The 21,530-nt window shown below is 27.2% G+C and overlaps 2 protein-coding genes and 1 long non-coding RNA gene across 5 annotated transcripts; 2 read left to right on the forward strand and 1 right to left on the reverse strand.

Annotated features, from left to right (window-relative positions):
- The first annotated feature begins 936 nt into the window (after positions 1-936).
- On the forward strand, positions 937-2,524 carry LOC123266345 (40S ribosomal protein S13). The gene is made up of 3 exons (XM_044730578.1): positions 937-1,039; positions 1,312-1,439; positions 2,183-2,524. The coding sequence occupies exons 1-3, from the start codon at positions 1,017-1,019 to the stop codon at positions 2,485-2,487; spliced, it is 456 nt and encodes a 151-aa protein (XP_044586513.1). The 5' UTR covers positions 937-1,016; the 3' UTR covers positions 2,488-2,524.
- On the reverse strand, positions 2,393-4,652 carry LOC123266347. Its single transcript, XR_006509753.1, has 3 exons — positions 4,243-4,652; positions 3,262-3,606; positions 2,393-2,492 (listed from the first exon to the last, which is right to left on the reverse strand). It is a non-coding gene; the product is annotated as an uncharacterized LOC123266347 (long non-coding RNA).
- A 138-nt stretch (positions 4,653-4,790) lies between these two features.
- LOC123266327 (poly(A)-specific ribonuclease PARN-like) lies at positions 4,791-21,529 on the forward strand. 3 transcript variants are annotated; one of them, XM_044730545.1, is made up of 11 exons: positions 4,791-5,006; positions 5,970-6,183; positions 6,292-6,567; positions 6,814-7,096; positions 7,470-7,818; positions 8,525-8,594; positions 8,673-8,728; positions 8,810-8,896; positions 8,970-9,204; positions 20,350-20,450; positions 21,345-21,529. In XM_044730545.1, the coding sequence occupies exons 1-11, from the start codon at positions 4,988-4,990 to the stop codon at positions 21,410-21,412; spliced, it is 1,758 nt and encodes a 585-aa protein (XP_044586480.1). In that variant the 5' UTR covers positions 4,791-4,987; the 3' UTR covers positions 21,413-21,529. The 3 variants fall into 3 exon arrangements, with proteins under 3 accessions (XP_044586480.1, XP_044586481.1, XP_044586482.1); XM_044730546.1 differs by having other exon boundaries at positions 20,353-20,450; XM_044730547.1 differs by lacking the exons at positions 20,350-20,450; positions 21,345-21,529 and adding an exon at positions 15,021-15,516.
- Position 21,530: the final 1 nt, after the last annotated feature.

The following is a 21,530-nucleotide window of genomic DNA, read 5'->3' on the forward strand; positions in this document are numbered from 1 at the left end:
AGCGGGACGAAAGCCACTTTCCGCCCGGAGGGCAAAATATTCTCACCACAGGCAGGAAATAAGAAAGCCTCAGATCACATGTTTGTCGACCTCGGCTTCGCCTCGGTCAACAATTACATGTAATCTGAGACATTTCTTATTTTCCTGCCCTAGGTAAGAAAAATACTATTTTCTGCCCTCCAGGCGGAAAGTGGCAACTTTCGGCCCGCTGCGCTAAACGAAATTACCGCTTTCCGCCTCTGTCGGACAGAAATAGTATATTACACACCTAGGGAAGTAAAGTAAGAAATGTCTCAGATCACATGTAATTGTTGGCCGAGGCGAAGCCGAGGTCAACAAACATGTGATCTGAGGCTTTCTTATTTACTTCCCGTGGAGTGTATACTATTTTTTTGTCCGACGAAGGCGGAAAGCGGCAACTTAGTTTAGCGCAGCGGGACGAAAGTTGCCACTTTCCGCCCGGAGGGCAAAAAAATAGTATACAAACCTATGGCAGGAAAATAATAAATATCTCAGACCACATATATGTCGACCTCGGCTTCGCCTCGGGCAACATATATGTGTTCTGAGACATTTCTCATTTTCTTGCCACAGGTGTGTAATATACTATTTTCCGCGTATATGGTGTTGGTCATAAATGTAACCATCTCAATAGTAAATAGTGGGATTGCTCTATCTTAGGAATTATTATTTTATTATTGTATTGATTATAATTTAAATTGTTATATTTATCATTTTAACTTTTATAAAATTTATTACCATCAAAGATAGTAAAATCTACAAAACAAGTATTGTTAGGGTTAATATGAAATTCTCTCCATCTAGCATAAAATTATGTGAAATTCAAAATAGCCCAAATGGCTATTAACCGCCAACAGTAAAATTTAGCTGCCAATTGACAATTCAAATAGCCCAATTGGCGATAAATAGCCCAATCTGGCAACACTGTTACGGACCACAGATGTATAGTTTGTTTTGGTTACTTACTCGAGGAACATCATCGCACACCTGTCAAAATGGGTCGTATGCACGCACCAGGGTTAATAAATTGTTTTTTTAATTAATATTCAATTGTTCATCCAATTAAAATTTTTTTTTAATTATAAATATATTTATTTATCAAAAAAAATTGTTTATTTTTCCTTGGATTAAAGTCCAAGCTGAGTGATTAAAAAACATAACCTAAAGTGCCATGTGCTTGTGACGTTATTAAAATTAAATTTTAATAAAAATCATACAAAGTTAATTAATTACTAGCTTTAAGAAATTAAAATGAATTTTTATTAAAAAAAATAATTTTATTTATTACAGAAAAGGAATTTCGCAGTCGGCTTTGCCGTACCGCAGAAGTGTACCGACGTGGTTGAAGCTCACGCCGGAAGATTCAAAGGATTTAATTTTTAAACTGGCCAAGAAAGGACACACTCCTTCGCAAATTGGTGTGTAATTAATTATTTCTATAATAATAATATGATGAATATAAAGTTAGCCGACATCTAAAAATTGTTATGATTGTTTTTATTAAAAAATTATTACAAAAAAATTTTTTCATTTGTTTAAAACTTCAAAAACTGTAAGTGCAATTTTTTAAAAATATTTTTTAGTTATAATTTAATAAATTAAGCAAAACAAAAAATCAAAAATGTCGGCTAACTTGATTATTATTTATTTATTTATTTATTTATTTATTAACAATCAAACCCAACAGCCAGAGCCAGTTACAGGGTTAATAATATACATAAGAGTACTTATAAGTAGATAAATTTATTTTTTAAATACAAGATAGCTATTTAACGCAGCAATGAGCAGAGAACTATAAAATATGAACAACAGAAAAAAAATAGAGAAATGTAAATTATTAATTAAGTAATATAAATTAATTTACATAAAGATAACAATTGCACAATTTATGATGAATCTAGCGCTATTTAATGATCAAGTTGTCAAGTGACGCATTTCTATATTTTATTTTATTTTATTTTATTTTATTCAAAAAAACAAACCCAACAGCCTAAGCCATTAACAGGGTTAATAGATACATTAGTTATAAATTTTTATGTAATGAAAATAAAACAAGGTGACTTAACAATATTGCTACCACTATTGCACTACTTATAATAATAAGTAGTGAATATTTAATATAGAGTATTAAGAGCTAATAGTTAATGTTTATTGTCAATAGGTGTGATCTTGCGAGACTCTCATGGAGTCGGACAAGTTCGTTTCCGGACTGGAAACAAAATTTTGAGAATTGTTAAGAGTATGGGCCTTGCCCCAGATCTTCCAGAAGATCTGTATCATTTAATCAAAAAGGCTGTAGCCATCAGGAAACATTTGGAGCGAAGCAGAAAGGACAAGGACAGCAAGTTCCGGCTGATTTTGGTTGAGTCCCGGATCCATCGCCTGGCGCGATACTATAAATCCAAAGCGTCACTCCCACCGTCGTGGAAGTACGAGAGTTCAACAGCTAGTGCTCTTGTAGCTTAACTTCTCTTTATATACAATAAAAATTCATTGAAATATATATATATATATATATATATGTATTTGTGGTTTATTAATTTATTTTTTATTTTAATTATTTATAGTTACTAAAATAATTATTTTTATTAAATAATTGTCAATCTGACAATTCTTATTAGTTTTTAATTAATTTTTACAACTAAGTTAGATTAAAAAATTAAAATTTAAAAAACTAGGTTTAATAGTTCTTGATGGTCCAGGTAAGTGAACATTTATTATTTTTATTAATTATCCAATAAATAACAAACATCAGTAAGCCGCGAACGGCTTTTAGTTCAGTTAACAAATTTAAAAATATTTAGATTGAATTTATTTAAATTTAATCTTGAAAATAAAGAATAATACTCAAATTATTTTGAGTTTAATAATTTTTCATTTTTATTAATTAAATTACAAGTAAAAAAATTGCAGGTATAATTTTTTAAATCTTCAACGTGAAATTTTTTCTTTTAATTTTTAAAATAAAAAAAAAAATAATGGAAATTAATCAATTAATTTAGCAAACGTTTGACAATTTTAAGAATGTAAAAAATTAAAGCGAAAAAAATTTATTTAAAAAAAGTCCATTTTTAAAAGCTCTAAAAAATTATAAATGCAATTTTTTAATAAACTAATAAAACTTATTTTTGCTATGCACATCAATAACATTATGTCTGAAGCATGGAAAACCCTACGGTTCATTACTCGAATTTCAAAAAACTTTAACAATCTTAATGCCATTAAACTATTGTATAATACCTTTGTTAGACCGAAACTCGAGTATGCTTCGCTGGTATGGTCTCCCACTCATTCAGGACAGTCCACTAAGATTGAGAGAGTTCAAAGAAGATTTTAAAAATTTTTAATTTGGAAGAAAACTGGACATTATCCGGCTCGAGGAATTGCAGATCTGACGCTCTGCAATGAATGCGAATATCTTACTCTTGATGAAAGACGAATATGTGCAGAATTCTCCTTTGCAACTAAACTATTCAATAACTTGGTGGATTGTCCTCAACTGCTATCACTGTTTAAATTTAAGATACCAGTTTTAGGTATGAGAAATCAAATTCCAATCTAAGGTAAAAGCCCCAATTATTGACGCTATAAGAGACAAAGTTATGATTTCATTTTTTTTAAGCAATCAAATATAAATATCGATGAATTTTGTTTGTGGTAATGTCTTCAGTAATGTTTTAACTAATCAATTTCTTTTTTTAAAATGATAATCAGTGATGTTTACTAATTAATTTTAAATAATTAAATATATGATCTGGATACACCAATTATTGACGACTGGCTGTCAATATGGGATTCACCATGAAAATTATGAACTAGTTATTGACTCCCATTATTTAAATATCATAAAGCATACAATTAATTTCGATTATTTAATTTTATAAATATTTCATATATTGTTAATTAAAAAAAAAAATAGATCATATAATTACATGAAAAAATTAATTTAAACTCGGCAGTTAAAAAAAATGCTTTTCTAACCAAAGTTGTTAAGAAAATAGACGCTCGTAAGCTGATTTTATGAACTGGTGCTAACTTTATTTTTTTTTAATAATTAATATTTAATATTTTGAACTGAATGTGATTTTTTTCAATTTTTTAATTAGTTAGAATTTAATAAAAATTTATTTGATCGTTATTCTTATTACAGATAATTTAATATATTTAAAAATAATTTAGGGTGTCAATATTTAGACCCCCGTCAATAATTGGGGCTTTTACCTTATATACCTGTTGCTAAATCTAACTTATTTCAGGCAGCGCCGATCTATCGCATCTCTAGTACAGTGAATCGTTTTTGTCAATTAGAAGCCTCACTTGATCCGTTTAATTGTCCTCATGGATATGTGACAGTATTACTTGGCAAACTAGCAACTAAGTGGCGTTGAAGATGTGCAATTGTATATCTAATTGTATAGCTAATTCATCGCTAGTCCATTCACTCAGTATTTTGGAATTTGTATGTGAAATCACTGTGCTAGCTATAAGTCATCTTGTCATACATCAAAAATTATTTTTTGTTTACTAACTACTGTATTATTAACCCTGTTGATGGCCTAGGCTGTTGGGTTTGTTTATTTAAATAAAATAAAAATAAAATAAAATAAAAATTTTCTGGATCTTGTTTATTTTTCAATAAAAATCAAAAAAATTTCCAGTGTTCTAATAACACCAGTGTGTCATAAAAAATTATTTTAATATTTTTTTTCTGTATATTTTCCTGGAAAAATGCGACTTACGCGCCATCTGTTGTACAATAATAGTAGTTATTATATACCTTGATACCAACCAGTGCTCTTGAAGCGCGGGCTCACCTGCGTCGTATTTCGGCTTCTTTAGTTAACCAATCTTTGTTTACAACTAAATTTTACCGTTACTCTAAATTATATTTAAATGAATTATATTCTACCTGGATGATAATAAACAATAAAAAAACAAAAACAATCATCAAAACTATTTTACAATAATGGAAGTAACACGTTCAAGTAAGTTTCATTTAATAACATCTTATTTTTACAATTACACATTGTGAATAAGTATTGGACAAATTATAAAATGAATCATGTTCTTTGTTTTATACAAATTTTCATCAAATAATATAATTAAAATTTATTTAGCAGATTTTTAATAGTTTTAAGAACTTTTCTATCGGAAAAATTATCATGAAATTAAAGTTAGCAGTCATTTGACCTTTTTTAATAAACAAAATTTTACCGGAAAAATATTTTTAAAAAATTCGATTTTTAATTTTATAAAATTTTTGTCAATTTTTTTTTTGTTACAATTTATTGAAAAAATTCTTAAAATTATCAAATATCTGCTAAATTAATGTTAATTAAATTATGGCAAAAAAATTGACATGTAGAAATTAATAAAAATTAAAAAATGCAATTTTTTTAAAAATAATTTCTTGGAACAATTTTTTTTTTTAAATAAAATTAAAAAATAATCAAGTTATTGTTAACTTTAATGTCATTAAAATAATAAAAATTAATTTAGTAGATATTTTGTAATTTTAATAATTTTTGTATCGTATAAATTATGGCAAAAAAAATATGAGAAAAAAAAATTGACTTGAAGAAATTAAAAAAAAAAAATTGCAATTTTTAAAAAATTAAAATTGCAATTTTTTTTTAAATAATTTCTTGGAACAATTTTTTTTTTAAATAAAATTAAAAAATAATCAAGTTATTGTTAACTTTAATTTCATTAAAATAATAAAAATTAATTTAGTAAATATTTTGTAATTTTAATAATTTTTGTATCGTATAAATTATGGCAAAAAAAATATGAGAAAAAAAAATTGACTTGAAGAAATTAAAAAAAAAAAATTGCAATTTTTTTTTAAATAAAATAAAAAAATGGTCAAGTGACTGATGACTTTAATGTCACAATAAAATACAGTGTTTGTTTTTAAATTAATCAAAACATTGATTTTTGAACGACAGATTTCCAACAAGTTTTAAGCGAGCTTGATCAAGTCCTGAAAGATGCAACATTTTTAGCAATCGATGGAGAATTCACAGGATTAAATTCTGGACCTGATGCTAAACCTTTTGATACTCCGTCTCAATATTATCAAAAGTTAAAATCGGGTTCAATGGATTTTTTGCTTGTACAATTTGGTCTGTCAGCTTTCACATTTGATGTACAAACGAATAAGTACTTAATTTTAGTTATTACTATTATTATTATTATAATTATTTTTATTGTTGCAAGTAATTTAATTACAAGGGTTTATTTTATTTTTATTAAATTAAATGATTATAGGTACAGTCAAAGGTCTTACAATTTTTACGTATTTCCAAGACCATTAAACAGAGCGGCTCCAGATTGCAGATTTATGTGTCAAGCATCGTCAATTGTATTTTTAACATCTCAAGGGTTTGATTTTAATAAATTATTCAGAGACGGTATACCATACTTAACAACTAGTGATGAGGAAAAATTAACGAGCAAGTTAGAAGAGAAACAGAAAGCTAGAGAAGATGGTTTGGAGCTTATACCTATTTCAGATGATGACAAGCCTCAAATTGAAGATATTTGGTAAGTTTTATAAGAGATATCTGATAATTTTTTTAATAAATAATTAGAGCAAAAATGTATTTTAAAAAATTGTAATTGTAATTTTTTAAAAATAATTTTCTAGAGTTTATTTTTCAAGAAAAATTAAAAAGTTTCTGATAATTTTTTTATTCTAGTAATAATTAATAATTATTAAATTAAAAATTGTTTGCTTTTTTAAATTCATATTAATGTTTTATGTAAAAAAATAAAATTTTATATTTTTAGCACCAAAATAGAAGAATTTATGAGTTCTAATGAGGAAGAAACAATGTTAAATAGATGCAATGCTTACATCAGAAGGATAATCCATCAGGAAGTAAGATTACGGTGGCCTAATAAAATCAGAGTTGAAGGAAAAGTTGATGGTACAATACAGGGCTTGATGGTTTATAAAATGGGTACCAAAGAGGAAGAGAAAAAAAAGGAAGAAGAAAGGCGTGAAAAAGAAAAAGAAGAATTGAAAGAAGCTGTGGGTTTTAGTGTCCTATTGCGAAAAATTGCTGACTCTGTACGTACATTTATTTATTTATTTATTTCATTATAATAAGACCCGCTAACAGCTGGAAGGTCAATAACAGGGTCACAAAAAAAAAATTAAATACATACACGGAAAGAACAAGATGACATTGAATATTATACCAGATTATAGTCGGTGATATCTGTGGTGAAAAAAAATTTCAGATAGTAGCTAGAAAAATCCAGATTATACTGTGTGATATCTGGATTATACTCATTGCAATCTTGATTATACTAGCCACTATCTGAAATTTTTTTTCACTCAGTATAATCTAGGATGATATCCAGTGTCATCTTGTTATTTCCGTGGACGCTATTATTATTTTTTTTTAATTTGAGGAATAATATAAATTTTTATTTTTCAGACTAAATTGATAGTTGGACATAATATGCTTCTAGATCTTTGTCATATAGTCCGTCAATTTTTCGGTCCACTGCCGGATTCTTATAAAGAATTTAAGTTACTGGTCCACAATTTATTTCCTAATCTTATAGACACTAAAGTACTCTCACAAGCACCTAAATTTAAGGATATTATACCTTCAAATGTACTGAATTATATGCTAGACACTGTGAGCAAAGCACCATTTAATCTACCTGAAATAATTCCTGTGGAAAATCGAAGTTATAGTACCGCTGCTGAGACGTATCATGAAGCTGGGTTTGATGCATATGCCACTGGATTGTGTTTCATTGCCATGGCTAATTTTCTTGGTAAATATATTTATACTAGTAACTTTGCAATCACTATGAGACTGCTGTGATGTGAATTATAAATAAGTAAAATTTTGCTCTATTAAATAATGAATTTTGTTGAATTGCATTGTACTTTCTTAAATATTGACATTTTTAAAGATATAAGCTCATCCTGATGTTACACTCATCAAGAGCTTTCATTTGAGTACCCACATGCATTTTTGATATATTTTTCATATATACATATATATAGTATATATAAAATATATAAATATGTGAAAAATTGATGTGGGTATTCAAATGAAAGGTCTTGATGAGTGTAACATCAGGGTGAGTTTATATCTTTAAAAATGTCAATATTTCACAAGATACAAGGTCATTTCTTAACTATTGATATTTTTAAAGATATAAACTCATCCCGATGTTACACTCATCAAGAGCTCTCATTTGAGTACCCACATGCATTTTTGATATATTTTTCATACATACATATATATAATATATATAAATATATGAAAAATTGATGTGGGTACTCAAATTAAAGGTCTCGATAAGTGTAATGACAGGGTGAGCTTATATTTTTAAAAATGTCAATAGTTCACAAGATACAAGGTCATTTCTTAATTATGTGTCTAGAGATTTTCTTAATAATATAGATAATAAATTAATATTAAATTATTTTTATTCTAAAAAGAAAATAAGTAATATTGTTATTAATTTTTAGGAGCATCAGAATCAACTCCAGTGCCAATGGTGCTTCCTGGTTCAGAGTTATTGAAGCCTTTCATCAACAAGTGATAATTAAAATCATTATATATTTTAAATTAGCTTCATATTAAATCATTTTTTATTTATTTATTTTTTTTGCGTAGATTGACAATGCTCAGATTAAAAGACTTTTCTTTCATAAATCTCGTTGGTGCGGATCGTAAGTATAAATTTTTCTTTTCATACACTGAATAAAATATAATAATAATAATTATTATTAAAATACTAATTGTATTTACAGCTCAACCAAGCCGAAGTCATGTATTTCACGTCACATTTCCAAAAGAGTGGAAATTAAGTAACTTGCAACAACTTTTTTCCCCATTCGGTAATTTTATTTTTAATAATTGTAACAAGCACACAATATCAATAACTAAAAAATTTTTTTTAACCAAAATTAGGAGGAGCTTTCATATCGTGGTTAACAGAAACAACCGCATACGCAGGATTGAATTGTCGTGAAAGAGCTCCAGCATTCCTTAAAAAATTAAAGAAAAAAAATTACCGCTTAGGAGGTGCCCAACTCCAAACTTATGCTCACCATCAAGATTCACTGGAACCCTCATCAGTATCAAACAACGTGGAAGGAGGAAAAGGAGAAAAAGGAGATCGTAAACGAAAACAACCACCCACTGAGTAAGTTAATATCAATTAAATTATTTATAAATATTAAGAATAATAATCATCATTGAATGGCTTATTAGACTAATGTAATAAATCGACTAAATAAGAGAGTGTGTTGTGTTGGCTAATCGGAAAAAATAGATGACATTAAATTTAGCTTTCATTTCATAATTTTTTAATTTTCTTTAACAAAAAAATTTTTTCAAAAAAATTATTTTTTAAAAATTGCATTTTTAATTTTATTAAATTTCTACAAATTCATTTTTTAATAATTTTTTTGGCCATAATTTATTTTTTAAAGAAAATTAAAAAAATTATGAAGTGATAGCTAAATTTAGTGTCATAAAAAATAGACCCGGAAAAAATAGACCTGGAAAAAATTTTTAAGTTATGAAAAATTCATTCAAATTATCATAAAAAAAAAAAAAATAATAATAATAATAATAATTGAATAAATTTATAATTTTTATTTTATAATAATTCTTGATGATAAATTTAGCAAATATTTAATAGTTTTTAGAATTTTTTTTTACAAATAAATTATGGCAAAAAAAAAATATATAATAAATTTGAATATTTATATAAAATTGAAGTTAAATGACATTAAAAATGTTTGTAAAATTTTATAACAATTAAATTATCATAAAAAAAATTCCACATGTGAAAGTTGAAAATAATTTATTTTTAGAAATTTTTTTTAATCAAAATTAATTTAGGAGACATTTAACATTTTTTAGAATTTTTCTAATAAATAAATTATGGAAAAAAAAATTGACATGTAGAAATTTTAAAAAATTAAAAATGCAATTTTTTAAAAATAATTTTTTGGAACAAATTTTTTTGTTAAAAAAAATTAAAAAATTCTCTAATGACTGCTAACTTAAATGGCATTAATAATTCTAATGAAATAATATGAATTTTTCATAACTTAAAAATTTTTTCATATCCACATATTTAAAATAATTTTAATAAAATAATATTTATTTTTCATAAATAAAATTTTTTCCGGTCTATTTTTCCAGAATTCATTGTATTATTATTGGACGTACTTGGCAAACGTGATAATAATTTAATGTTCTCTTATTCACATTCTCTCATTCTAAGTTTATAATTTTTACCAATTTCTTGTGAGTTTCCTGTACAAGTAACTATTTGCATAGCGTTGTTGACTTCAAGTCAGAATTAATGGCCATTGCGTGGCTCGTTACACGTGTAATATACATCTTTGGATCAGAGCAGGCTTAATTTTTTTTATTTTTATTTTTAATTTAAAAAAAAATAATTCTAATGTTTATTCTATTGTCGCTTTTAAAAATTGCACTTAACATCAGAATGCTGGTCAAATAGGTGAGAGTTTGTTGAATTTAATCATTGAATTAAATGTGACCACCTAGACGATTAAAGTTTATACAAATTAAAGCATCTGCTTGTTTGTACACATGTACAGATTTATACGAAGAATCATCCATACGATTAAACAAACACGCTTTGTTAGATCTTTTCTTAAGATTTAGCATTATCTGATTTACGCACCTTTACAGTACAGCCGATACATAAATGTTTTTTATTTAAACCATTACATCTTGCTTATTATAATGAGTATGAGATTGGAGTTGTCTTGAGATTAATCTAATAAATAAAAATAAAATAAAATAACAAGATTGAGAAGAATAAGAAAAATAAGAAGACTAAGACTATATAAAAAGAAGAAATGAATAAAGAAGAGATAGAAGAAGAATAAGAATAACTTGGAGAGAACAAGTCGAGACGTAATAAAGGTACGCCTAATTATCGCGCTCATTACGATACAAACGAGCCGCGTTGCCCACGTGCGAATAAAACCAACACTGTGTGCCAAGTATTAGAGTTTGATTAGAATAATGCAACATGCAACTCGGATAACGTGCCGTGGCGTGGCAAGAGCTTCGCAGCACTCTGGAATGCAAATCCAGAAGAGTCTTGCATGTACACTTTTCCTTACCTATATGTATATATACATGAGTCACACACGATTAGACACACGCCTCCTCCCCTTGTATACACCGCAACGGCTAGGAAATAATCTTTTAACTTTTAAACTTGAGCATTCACATTTTGCTCTGCTCTATTATTCATACACTCACGATAGTTTTACAAGAGTACTTTAATTAGTTTATACAACGAGAGTAAAAAAATATAATAATAATAACTAGCAACCTTGTCACTATGTGACTGCCGTGACTTGTCAACTATAAATAAATAAAATTTTGGTTTATTAAATAATGAATTTTGTTAAATTGCACTGTATTTTTTTAAATATTAATATTTTTAAAGATATAAGCTCATCTCGATGTTACACTCATCAAGAGCTTTCATTTGAGTACCCACATGCATTTTTCATATATTTTTCATATATACATATATATAATATATATAAATATATGAAAAATTAATGTGGGTACTCAAATGAAAGGTCTCGATGTGTGTAATATCAGGATGAGTTTATACCTTTAAAAATGTCAGTAGTTGACGAGATACGAGCTCATTTCTTAATTATTGATATTTTTAAAGATATAAGCCCATTTTGATGTTACGCTCATCAAGAGCTTTCATTTGAGTACCCACATGCATTTTCATATATTTTTCATATATACATATATATAATATATATAAATATATGAAAAATTGATGTGGGTACTCAAGTGAAAGGTCTTGATGAGTGTAACATTGAAATGAGCTTATATCTTTAAAAATATCAGTAGTTGATAAAATATAAGGTCATTTCTTAATTATTGATATTTTTAAAGATATAAGTTCATCTCGATGTTACACTCATCAAAAGTTTTCATTTGAGTACCCACATGCATTTTCATATATTTTTCATATATACATATATATAATATATATAAATATATGAAAAATTGATGTGGGTACTCAAGTGAAAGGTCTTGATGAGTGTAACATCAGGATGAGTTTATATCTTTAAAAATGTCAATAGTTAATAAAGTACAGTGCAATTTAACATCATTAAGAAATTACCTTGCATCTTGAGAACTATTGACCTTTGTGAAGATCTAAGCTCACTCCGACATTACACTCATCGAGACCTTTTATTTGAGTACCCACATCAATTTTTCATATATTTATATATTTTATATATATGTATATATGAAAAATATATCAAAATGGATGTGGGTACTCAAATGAAAGTTCTTGATGAGTGTAACATCGGGATGAGTTTATATCTTTAAAAATGTCAATAGTTAAGAAAGTACAGTGCAATTTAACATAATTACGAAACGACCTTGCATCTTGAGAACTATTGACCTTTGTAAAGATCTAAGCTCATTTCGATGTTACACTCAATAAGATCTTTCATTTGAATACCCACATCAATTTTTCATATATTTATATATATTATATATATGTATACATGAAAAATATATAAAAATGCATGTGGGTACTCAAATGAAAGCTCTTGATGAGTGTAACATCGGGATGAGCTTATATCTTTAAAAAGGTCAATAGTTAAAAAAGTACAGTACAATTTAACATAATTCATTATTTAATGAAGCAAAATTTTATTCATTTATAATTCACAAGTCTCAGGGCAGTCACATAGTGACTGAAAGGTGGCTAGTTAATATTAATTAACAAAAGCAAAACATACATACAACACTTGCACTTGGAAAATACATTAAACAGTTTGTCAGTAGAGACTATTTTGTACTAACACGAGTAATAAAACTCGAGCATAATAACGACATGAAATCGTATGAGAATTAGCTTAAAGGTTCTCTTTGATTGGCGATTTTATCCCTATATGTATATGGATATATACCTATATATACATATATAAATGCGAGGGTGTCTCACGCGTGAGATAACGTTTGGATAACGAGTCGACTACGAGTTAGCACACGCAATAAAACCAGGACTACCAGTGCTACGCGGTGTTAACGAGTTCGATAGTCTAACACCGAGTTAAACATTATCGAGTATTGAAATAAATCTCGATAAATAAATTGACTACCTCAGCTTAAATTCCCGCGACATACTTTTCGTTCATATGTAAATAAATTCAAAGGAAAGGATGTTTCCGCATACTCAGAAAACCTGAAACCGACAAATTTTATGTGACAAATAAAACAAAAAAATTACAATCAAAGGTAGATACATGTATAACAGTTTTTTTTTTTCTTTACCCTCGTAGTATTTGTGTTCGCTTGAATCAGAGTGATGCATCGGTACCGGCTTGGACATGTGATATATGCCCTCACAAACTGAATCTTTAATACTTTTCTTTTATTGTCCGAACGCTGAGTTTAACAAGACTTTATTATTTCTTCTATAGGTATTTTATTTTTTAAATAAAACTTTATTTAATAATGAATTTCGTTGAATTGCACTGTATTTTCTCAACTATTGACTTTTTTAAAGGTATGAGCTCATCCCGATGTTACACTGATTAAGAGCTTTCATTTGAGTACCCACATACATTTTTATATATTTTTCATATATACATATATATAATATATATAAATATATGAAAAATTGATGTGGGTACTCAAATGAAAAGTCTCGATAACTGTAACGTCAGGGTGAGGTTAGATCTTTAAAAATTTCGATAGTTCTCAAGATATAAGGTCGTTTCTTAATAGTGTTAAATTGCACTGTACTTGCTTAACTATTGATCTTTTTAAAGATATAAGCTCGTCTTGATGTTACACTTATCAAGAGCTTTCATTAGAGTACCCACATGCATTTTGATATATTTTTCATATATACATATATATATAATATATATAAATATATGAAAAATTGATGTGGGTACTCAAATGAAAGATCTCGATGAGTGTAACATCAGGATGAGCTTATATCTTTAAAAATGTCAATAGTTCTCAAGATACAAGGTCTTCTCTCAATCATGCTAAATTGCCCTGTACTTTTTTCAATATAGAAGTTTTTAAAGATATAACCTCATTCCGATGTTACACTCATCAAGAGCTTTCATTAGAGTACCCACATGCATTTTGATAAATTTTTATGTATACATATATATATATATATATATATATATATATATATATATATAATATATATAAATATATGAAAAATTGATGTGGGTACTCAAATGAAAGGTCTCGATGAGTGTAACATCAGGATGAGCTTATATCTTTAAAAATAACAATAGTTCTCAAGATACAAGGTCTTCTCTCAATCATGCTAAATTGCCCTGTACTTTTTTCAATATAGAAGTTTTTAAAGATATAACCTCATTCCGATGTTACGCTCATCAAGAGCTTTCATTAGAGTACCCACATGCATTTTGATATATTTTTCATGTATACATATATATATAATATATATAAATATATGAAAAATTGATGTGGGCACTCAAATGAAAGGTCTCGATGAGTGTAACATCAGGATGAGCTTATATATTTAAAAATGACAATAGTTCACGAAATACAAGGTCAATGACTCAAAATTTCACTAAAAAAAAAAAAACCGATTTTATCATATGACTATCGTGGACACAAAATTTATTTTATTCTTTTAATAATATAGATTCTCTACAATCAATCAGGGTGATTTAAAATTGGCCATTTTTTATAAGATTAAAAAAATTCATTGTATTTTTTTAACAATTGTCGCTTTTTTATTTTTTATAAAATTAAAAATTTCTTTTTAATAAAAAAGAAAGTAATAATTAATTAAAAACAAAATTATTTTCGAATATGCAAATTTTACCTTGATTGACTGTCTAAAAAAAATAAAAATTTATTTAAAAAAAACGATAAAAATTTATTTCATTTACCAAATAAAAATTTTATTTTATTTTACAGCTAATAATTATTGTAGGGTTATTAAGGATGGCAATAAAAAAGAGCTTACCTAAAGGTGGAGGTGCGATGCCTGAGATTTCCATGCATCATGCGAGACTATACTAGCAAAGAGTCAACTCAGATAGAAGAAAGAAAGAGATTGAGAAAGAGAAAAAGAAAGCGATGAAGCACATACAGCTGCTTGTTGTTGATGCTGCCGCTGATGCTCTGCTGCAACCCGCATCTCGGCTACGCCCTCGGGATTGCGCGTAATGAGTTCTACACGCTTTGAATATTTTTCCTTCCTCTTTCTCTTTCTCTTCCTCGCTTCTATACATTATTTTTAATTTAACATTTTTAATTTACCTTTTTTATCTCCGTTTAATAAGACGATACCGGGCAGACATTTACCGGCTGCATCAAATCCGTCTTTTATTTAACAGTCAAGACTAATTAAATATTATTAATCGTTCAAATTAGCACCTTAGAAGAAAAAAAGAAAGAGGAGGAAAAAAAGAAATAGAAGAAATGTATTATTTTTTATTTTTTATAAATTTATAAAAACTCAAGAAATATTAAGAATAGAAACTATTTATATATTTATATATTTTACATAGTTTATGTTAATTTCAACCTTATTCAATAGATAATATTAACGTATAAAAATTACTGACAATCATCAGAGTACATCAGGGATAAGCTGTATTTGTATACAAGACACTACGTAGGCGCCTCATTAACTCTTAATTCTTAATACTTTGTTTTTATTTTATTTTATTTTATTCTAAGCACGGTACAAACCACCACGTACTCGCTCGTTAACGAAAAGTAACGCCTAGACAACTCTCAGAGACCACGCTGATTGCATTAATTCACAATGTCAGGTCAGCTGCATAATTGTTTAATATTTACTAGCAACCTTGCAGTCACTATGTCACTTCCGTGACGTGAACTATAAAAATTGAAATTTTGCTTTATTAAATAATGAATTTTGTTTAATTGCACTGTACTTTCTTAAATATTGATATTTTTAAAAATATAAGCTCATCGCGATGTTATACTCATCAAGAGCTTTCATTTGAGTATCCACATGCATTTTTGATATATTTTTCATGTATACATATGGGTGATTCTCTGTAAGGACGTCTTAAATCTGTAAAAAATTTTATTAGAAAAAGATTTTATTAGAAAAAAAATTAACAAGGGCTACAAAACTATCAGCTTAATTATAATAAATAAACAGCCGAATTAATTTTTGCTTTTTCGATATTTGTGTATCTTTTGCCGTATAACATGACAGGGGACTGATTTTTTTTTATCAAATTGAGAAAAATCAAGCAAACTATTTCAATACATTCAACTTTTTAAGTTCTCAATAAATGTTTACATTAATTAGAATAATATTAAGACTTATGGATCCAATTTTATAAATAAATTATAAACAAAAATAACTTCCAGGGGATTGAGTTTTGAAGTGGCCCAGACAATGCCGATAAAGCGCTAACAGCCCTATGGTTATTAACTTACGGCTAGTTAGATCCTTATAAACCTTACAAAAGGTAAAATAACACGCTAGATTTTTTTTTTTTGGCTTTGAACTTCTGGCAGGGGACTGATCTTAAAATGCCTGGGACAAACTTTGGTTTAATGAATTTAATGTAACAAATTAACTTTCGGTACTTTTTATTGAAGAAGATTATTAGTTAACTAATTAAGTTTATAAACATTATGGACCAAATTATATATTATTGACGAATAAATTAAAATTTAATCTTAAAGTTTTAATTTTGTGACTGGGACAGCCCAGGGGACTGACATTTCGGTGGTTTACGAATTTATAGCAAAAAAACCAAAATTTATTCCATTTTAGTTTTCAATGCTCCAAATAGAAATGTTTTTTTACTTTCGTAATAAATTTTTTTTAGTAACAAAATAACAATTTCTCTAACAAAAAAATGCCTGGGACAGCAAAAAACATCCTTACAGAGAATCACCCATATATATATATATATATATATATATATATATATATATATATATATATATATATATATATATATATATATATATATATACATATATATAAAATATATGAATAATTGATGTGGGTACTCAAATAAAAGGTCTTGATGAGTGTAATGTCGGGGTGAGTTTATATTTTTTAAAATGTCAATATTTCACAAGATACAAGGTCATTTCTTAATTATTGATATTTTTAAAGATATAAGCTCATCTCGATGTTACAATCATCAAGAGCTTTCATTTGAGTACCCACATCAATTTTTCATATATTTATATATATTATATGTACGAATATATGAAAAATATATAAAAATGCATGTGGGTACTCAAATGAAAGGTCTTAATGAGTATAACATCGGTGTGAGCTTATATGTTTAAAAATGTCAATAGTTGACAAGATAAAAGGTAATTTCTTAATTATATATCTAGAAATAGAGCCTAAATCCTTATACTAAAAATAAATGAGAGTATGAAGTTAGTCAATAGTCGAAACTCGCAAAAAAATGGGACCTGATTCTTTATTCTCTATTTAAATTTCTAGTACTTATTATAATAAATTGACTATCGGTAAGAATGAAATAAAACTTTGAAAAGGCAAGACCTTTGCAATGACACTAAATCTCACTAAAAAAAATATAATAAATAAAATTCAAGAAGAAGTACAATACACATTAATCTAATAAAAAAATTCAGCGTAGAACTTTTCATTGGATAATTTTTAAATCATACTTTTGTAAAAGTTACCAAGGAGAGAAGAAATTCATCAAGAATTCAAGTGACTAATAAATTTTTAATTAATCTTAGAAAAATTAAACTAAAGAAGAAGAGATAATTATTAAAAATAAAGAAGATAATAAAAATAAAAGAAAAAATTTTTAAAATAAAGAAGAAACAGCTTCTGGCAATCCTCGGAATTTTTTTCTCGCTCTTGTACTGACTGCGTGCAAACATGAAAATGTCCTGTAACTTGATACAAAATAATAAAAAAAAATATGTATATATTTTTTTAAAGAAGAAATTAATGATTAACTTTGTGCGAATACCTTGGATGTGTGCTATAAGTTAAAGGTCGTCTACTTTGAATTTTAGAACCGGAAATTAAATTTATCTTGTAGGGATTGCTCTGGATAATCGAGTCGGTTGTAGCTGGGAGATGCGTGCCCATATATATTTACACTGGGATGCGTGCGAATCCCGGGCGGTGGCTTTTGAATATTCATAAACCTTGGACTGCATTAAGTTAAGGTGGTGTGTCCAGTTGATGCTGCACCAACATTTCCGTACAAACCACACGTACGTCAGGGTCTCTGGTGCCCTGAATAAATCTTCCATCGGCTATGAAACTTTCAACTTTAATGCTGCTGCTGTTGCTGCTGATATTCAAGTACAACGGAGCAGCACGCTATCATTTTTATGTGTTATTTTAAATGGACAACATGGTCCACAGTTGTTGGGCCAACTTGTTAAGTTACTGACCCGTGAGCACCTCATGTCAGTTTTATGATTTACTATTTTATATTTTATTACCTGTAAATTTATTATTATTTTAACTGTTACTATTTTTTAATATTTATGCATCAGTATATAAATATATACTTATAAATAAATTTTTTTTATTAATTTTAATAAAAAAAAATAAAAATTAATTTTTTAATAATACTTTAACAATTTATCTTTTTATGAAACTTAAATAATTATTCTCTCATCAATGTAAAAAGTATAGAATGTAAAACTTTTGCTTTACAATTTTTTTTTACTCTAAAAAAAATCCGCAGACTTTAGTAACTTTTTCTTGTGCTCAAACTTTGTTCTAATTTTTTTTATTGATCAATATTGAATTTGAAAAAAAGTAATTTAATATTAGCTTAAAAAACTTGCAATACTTTTATTAAAAAAAAAAAAATTAACTTTTATTTTAAGACTAGCTAGCAACTTTGCAGTCACTATGTGACTTGTGAACGATAGGAAATTAAAATTTAGCTTTATTAAATGACTTTCATTAAATTGCACTGTACTTTCTTAAATATTAACGTTTTTTAAAATATAAGCTTTAAAATATAGTTCACAAGATACAAGGTCGTTTCCCAAGTATGTTAAATTGTACTGTACTTTCTTAACTATTGACATTTTTAAAGATGTAAGCTCATCATGATGTTACACTCATTGAGACCTTTCATTTGAGTACCCACATGCATTTTCATATATTTTTCATATATTCATATATATAATATATATAAATATATGAAAAATTGATGTTGGTACTCAAATGAAAGGTCTCGACGAGAGTAACGTCAGGGTGAGCTTATATCTTTAAAAATGTCAATATTTCTCAAGATACAAGGTCGTTTCTTAATTATGTTAAATTGCACTGTACTTTCATAAATTTTGACATTTTTTAAGATATAAGCTCATCACGATGTTACACTCATCAAGAGCTTTCATTTGAGTACCCACATGCATTTTTATATATTTTTCATATATACATCCACTCTTATAATTAAGATGAAAAATATAAAAATATATCATGTAAGCAAACTATTCGTAACGTGATTGGTCAAATATATCATAATCATAAAAATATATATAATTCCATACTAAAATTCAGACGCGCGCTTGCGCGCGCAACGTATACTAGTATATATAAATATATAAAATATATGAAAAATTGATGTGGGTACTCAAATGAAAGGTCTCGATGAGTTTAACATCGGGATGAGCTTATATCTTTAAAAATGTCAATTGTTCTCAAGATACAAGGTAATTTCTTAATTATCGATATTTTTACAGATGTAAGCTCATCCCGACGTTACACTCGTCAAAACCTTTCATGTGAGTACCCACATCAATTTTTCATATATTTTTCATATATACATATATATAAATATATAAAATATATGAAAAATTGATGTGGGTATTCAAATGAAAGGTCTCGACGAGTCGAACCTCAGGATGAGCTTATATCTTTAAAAATGTCAATTGTTCGCAAGATACAAGGTAATTTCTTAATTATCGATATTTTTACAGATGTAAGCTCATCCCGACGTTACACTCGTCAAAACCTTTCATGTGAGTACCCACATCAATTTTTCATATATTTTTCATATATACATATATATAAATATATAAAATATATGAAAAATTGATGTGGGTATTCAAATGAAAGGTCTCGACGAGTCGAACCTCAGGATGAGCTTATATCTTTAAAAATGTCAATAGTTCACAAGATACAAGGTCATTTCTTAATAATGTATCTAGTGATTCTATATCTTAATAAAATATATTATTAGAATAAAACAATGATTAATTAATTATATTATTTAATTTCCAGCAGTTGGAGAACTTGGTCTGCCGCTAATCACCAGAACGCAAACGACAGTCATCTTACACCAAAAAACAATGATGACACCGACGGCTGGGAATTTGTACCAGGTAGTGTGTCTGAAATCCTAAAAAAAAATACACTAAAAACTAACAAAACTCAAATTATCACTCTAATTACATTTGTAATCCTAGCAGCTTTGTTTTCTTATATTTTTTCATCAAATTAAATCATGTATATACATATGTACATTTCTTCTTTTTTACCGCCACATGCTTCTGTTGTGTCTCTGCTGATAATACAATAATGTTGTGTGTAAATATATGAACACGTCATTAACTGTTTAATAAAAAAATAATTATGGTTAAGAAAATAATTAAGTGCGAACAAGAGCTAAGTTAATTAAGAAAAGTATTGCTGTAGTACACTTATACTTATTTATATACATACATTTATATTTTTTTCTCTGTATGCTTCTAAGAGATTGTAGTATTATCGTCTTAAACTTTCGCGAGGCGGCGATTAATTACAGTGATTAAAAGTCATGATAGACAGAGATCCTCAGACGACAACAACAACAACAACAACAACAACAACAACAACAACAGTACTGAGCTAGTACATATAATAGTACAGGACAGCTTTTCTCACTTAACTATGGCATTTATTGTTATTACAGTATTTAAGTGAGCGTTTTATTTTTTTTTTTTATTTTTCATGTTTTATATTTGTCCCTTTATTTTTATTTCTTCAATTAATTATTTGTAACAATTAGAGAACAATCTTTAAATTCTTGTATATAAAATACATTGTATGTTTTTTTTTTCTGCGCTTTATTTAAAATTTATAAACTATTTTTTTGTCATAAAATTCTTTGATTAAAAATACACTTTAATTTCTTCACAAATATATTTTTGCATTAATTAATTTTATAAAAAAAAACCTGATGCAAAAATTAAATAAAAAAAAAAAATTATAGTTATTAATTATTTTTTTCTGTGCAGGAAAACGAAAGCGAAGAAATAATGACAGTGAAGATGATAAAAAACAAGAGGACAATGGACCAAAATAATTTTTTTTTTTTTACATTTTATTTATTTTAAAATGTATTTTTAAATTATCAATTATGAAATACTTCAAATTCTTTTATTCGAATGAATAATAATAAACACAGAAGAAATAATACTAAT

This window comes from Cotesia glomerata, linkage group LG5 (assembly GCF_020080835.1).
Source record: "Cotesia glomerata isolate CgM1 linkage group LG5, MPM_Cglom_v2.3, whole genome shotgun sequence".
NCBI lineage: Eukaryota > Metazoa > Arthropoda > Insecta > Hymenoptera > Braconidae > Cotesia > Cotesia glomerata.

What these genes read in the sequence shown, in the direction of transcription:
- LOC123266345 (XM_044730578.1), top strand. Translation starts at nt 1,017, where the DNA reads ATGGGTCGTATGCACGCACCAGG. An exon ending in GGTCGTATGCACGCACCAGG is followed by an intron (nt 1,040 to 1,311) that starts GTTAATAAATTG and finishes TATTTATTACAG; the next exon opens with AAAAGGAATTTCGCAGTCGG. An exon ending in ACACACTCCTTCGCAAATTG is followed by an intron (nt 1,440 to 2,182) that starts GTGTGTAATTAA and finishes TATTGTCAATAG; the next exon opens with GTGTGATCTTGCGAGACTCT.
- LOC123266327 (XM_044730545.1), top strand. An exon ending in TGCCATGGCTAATTTTCTTG is followed by an intron (nt 7,819 to 8,524) that starts GTAAATATATTT and finishes ATTAATTTTTAG; the next exon opens with GAGCATCAGAATCAACTCCA. An exon ending in ACAACTTTTTTCCCCATTCG is followed by an intron (nt 8,897 to 8,969) that starts GTAATTTTATTT and finishes AACCAAAATTAG; the next exon opens with GAGGAGCTTTCATATCGTGG.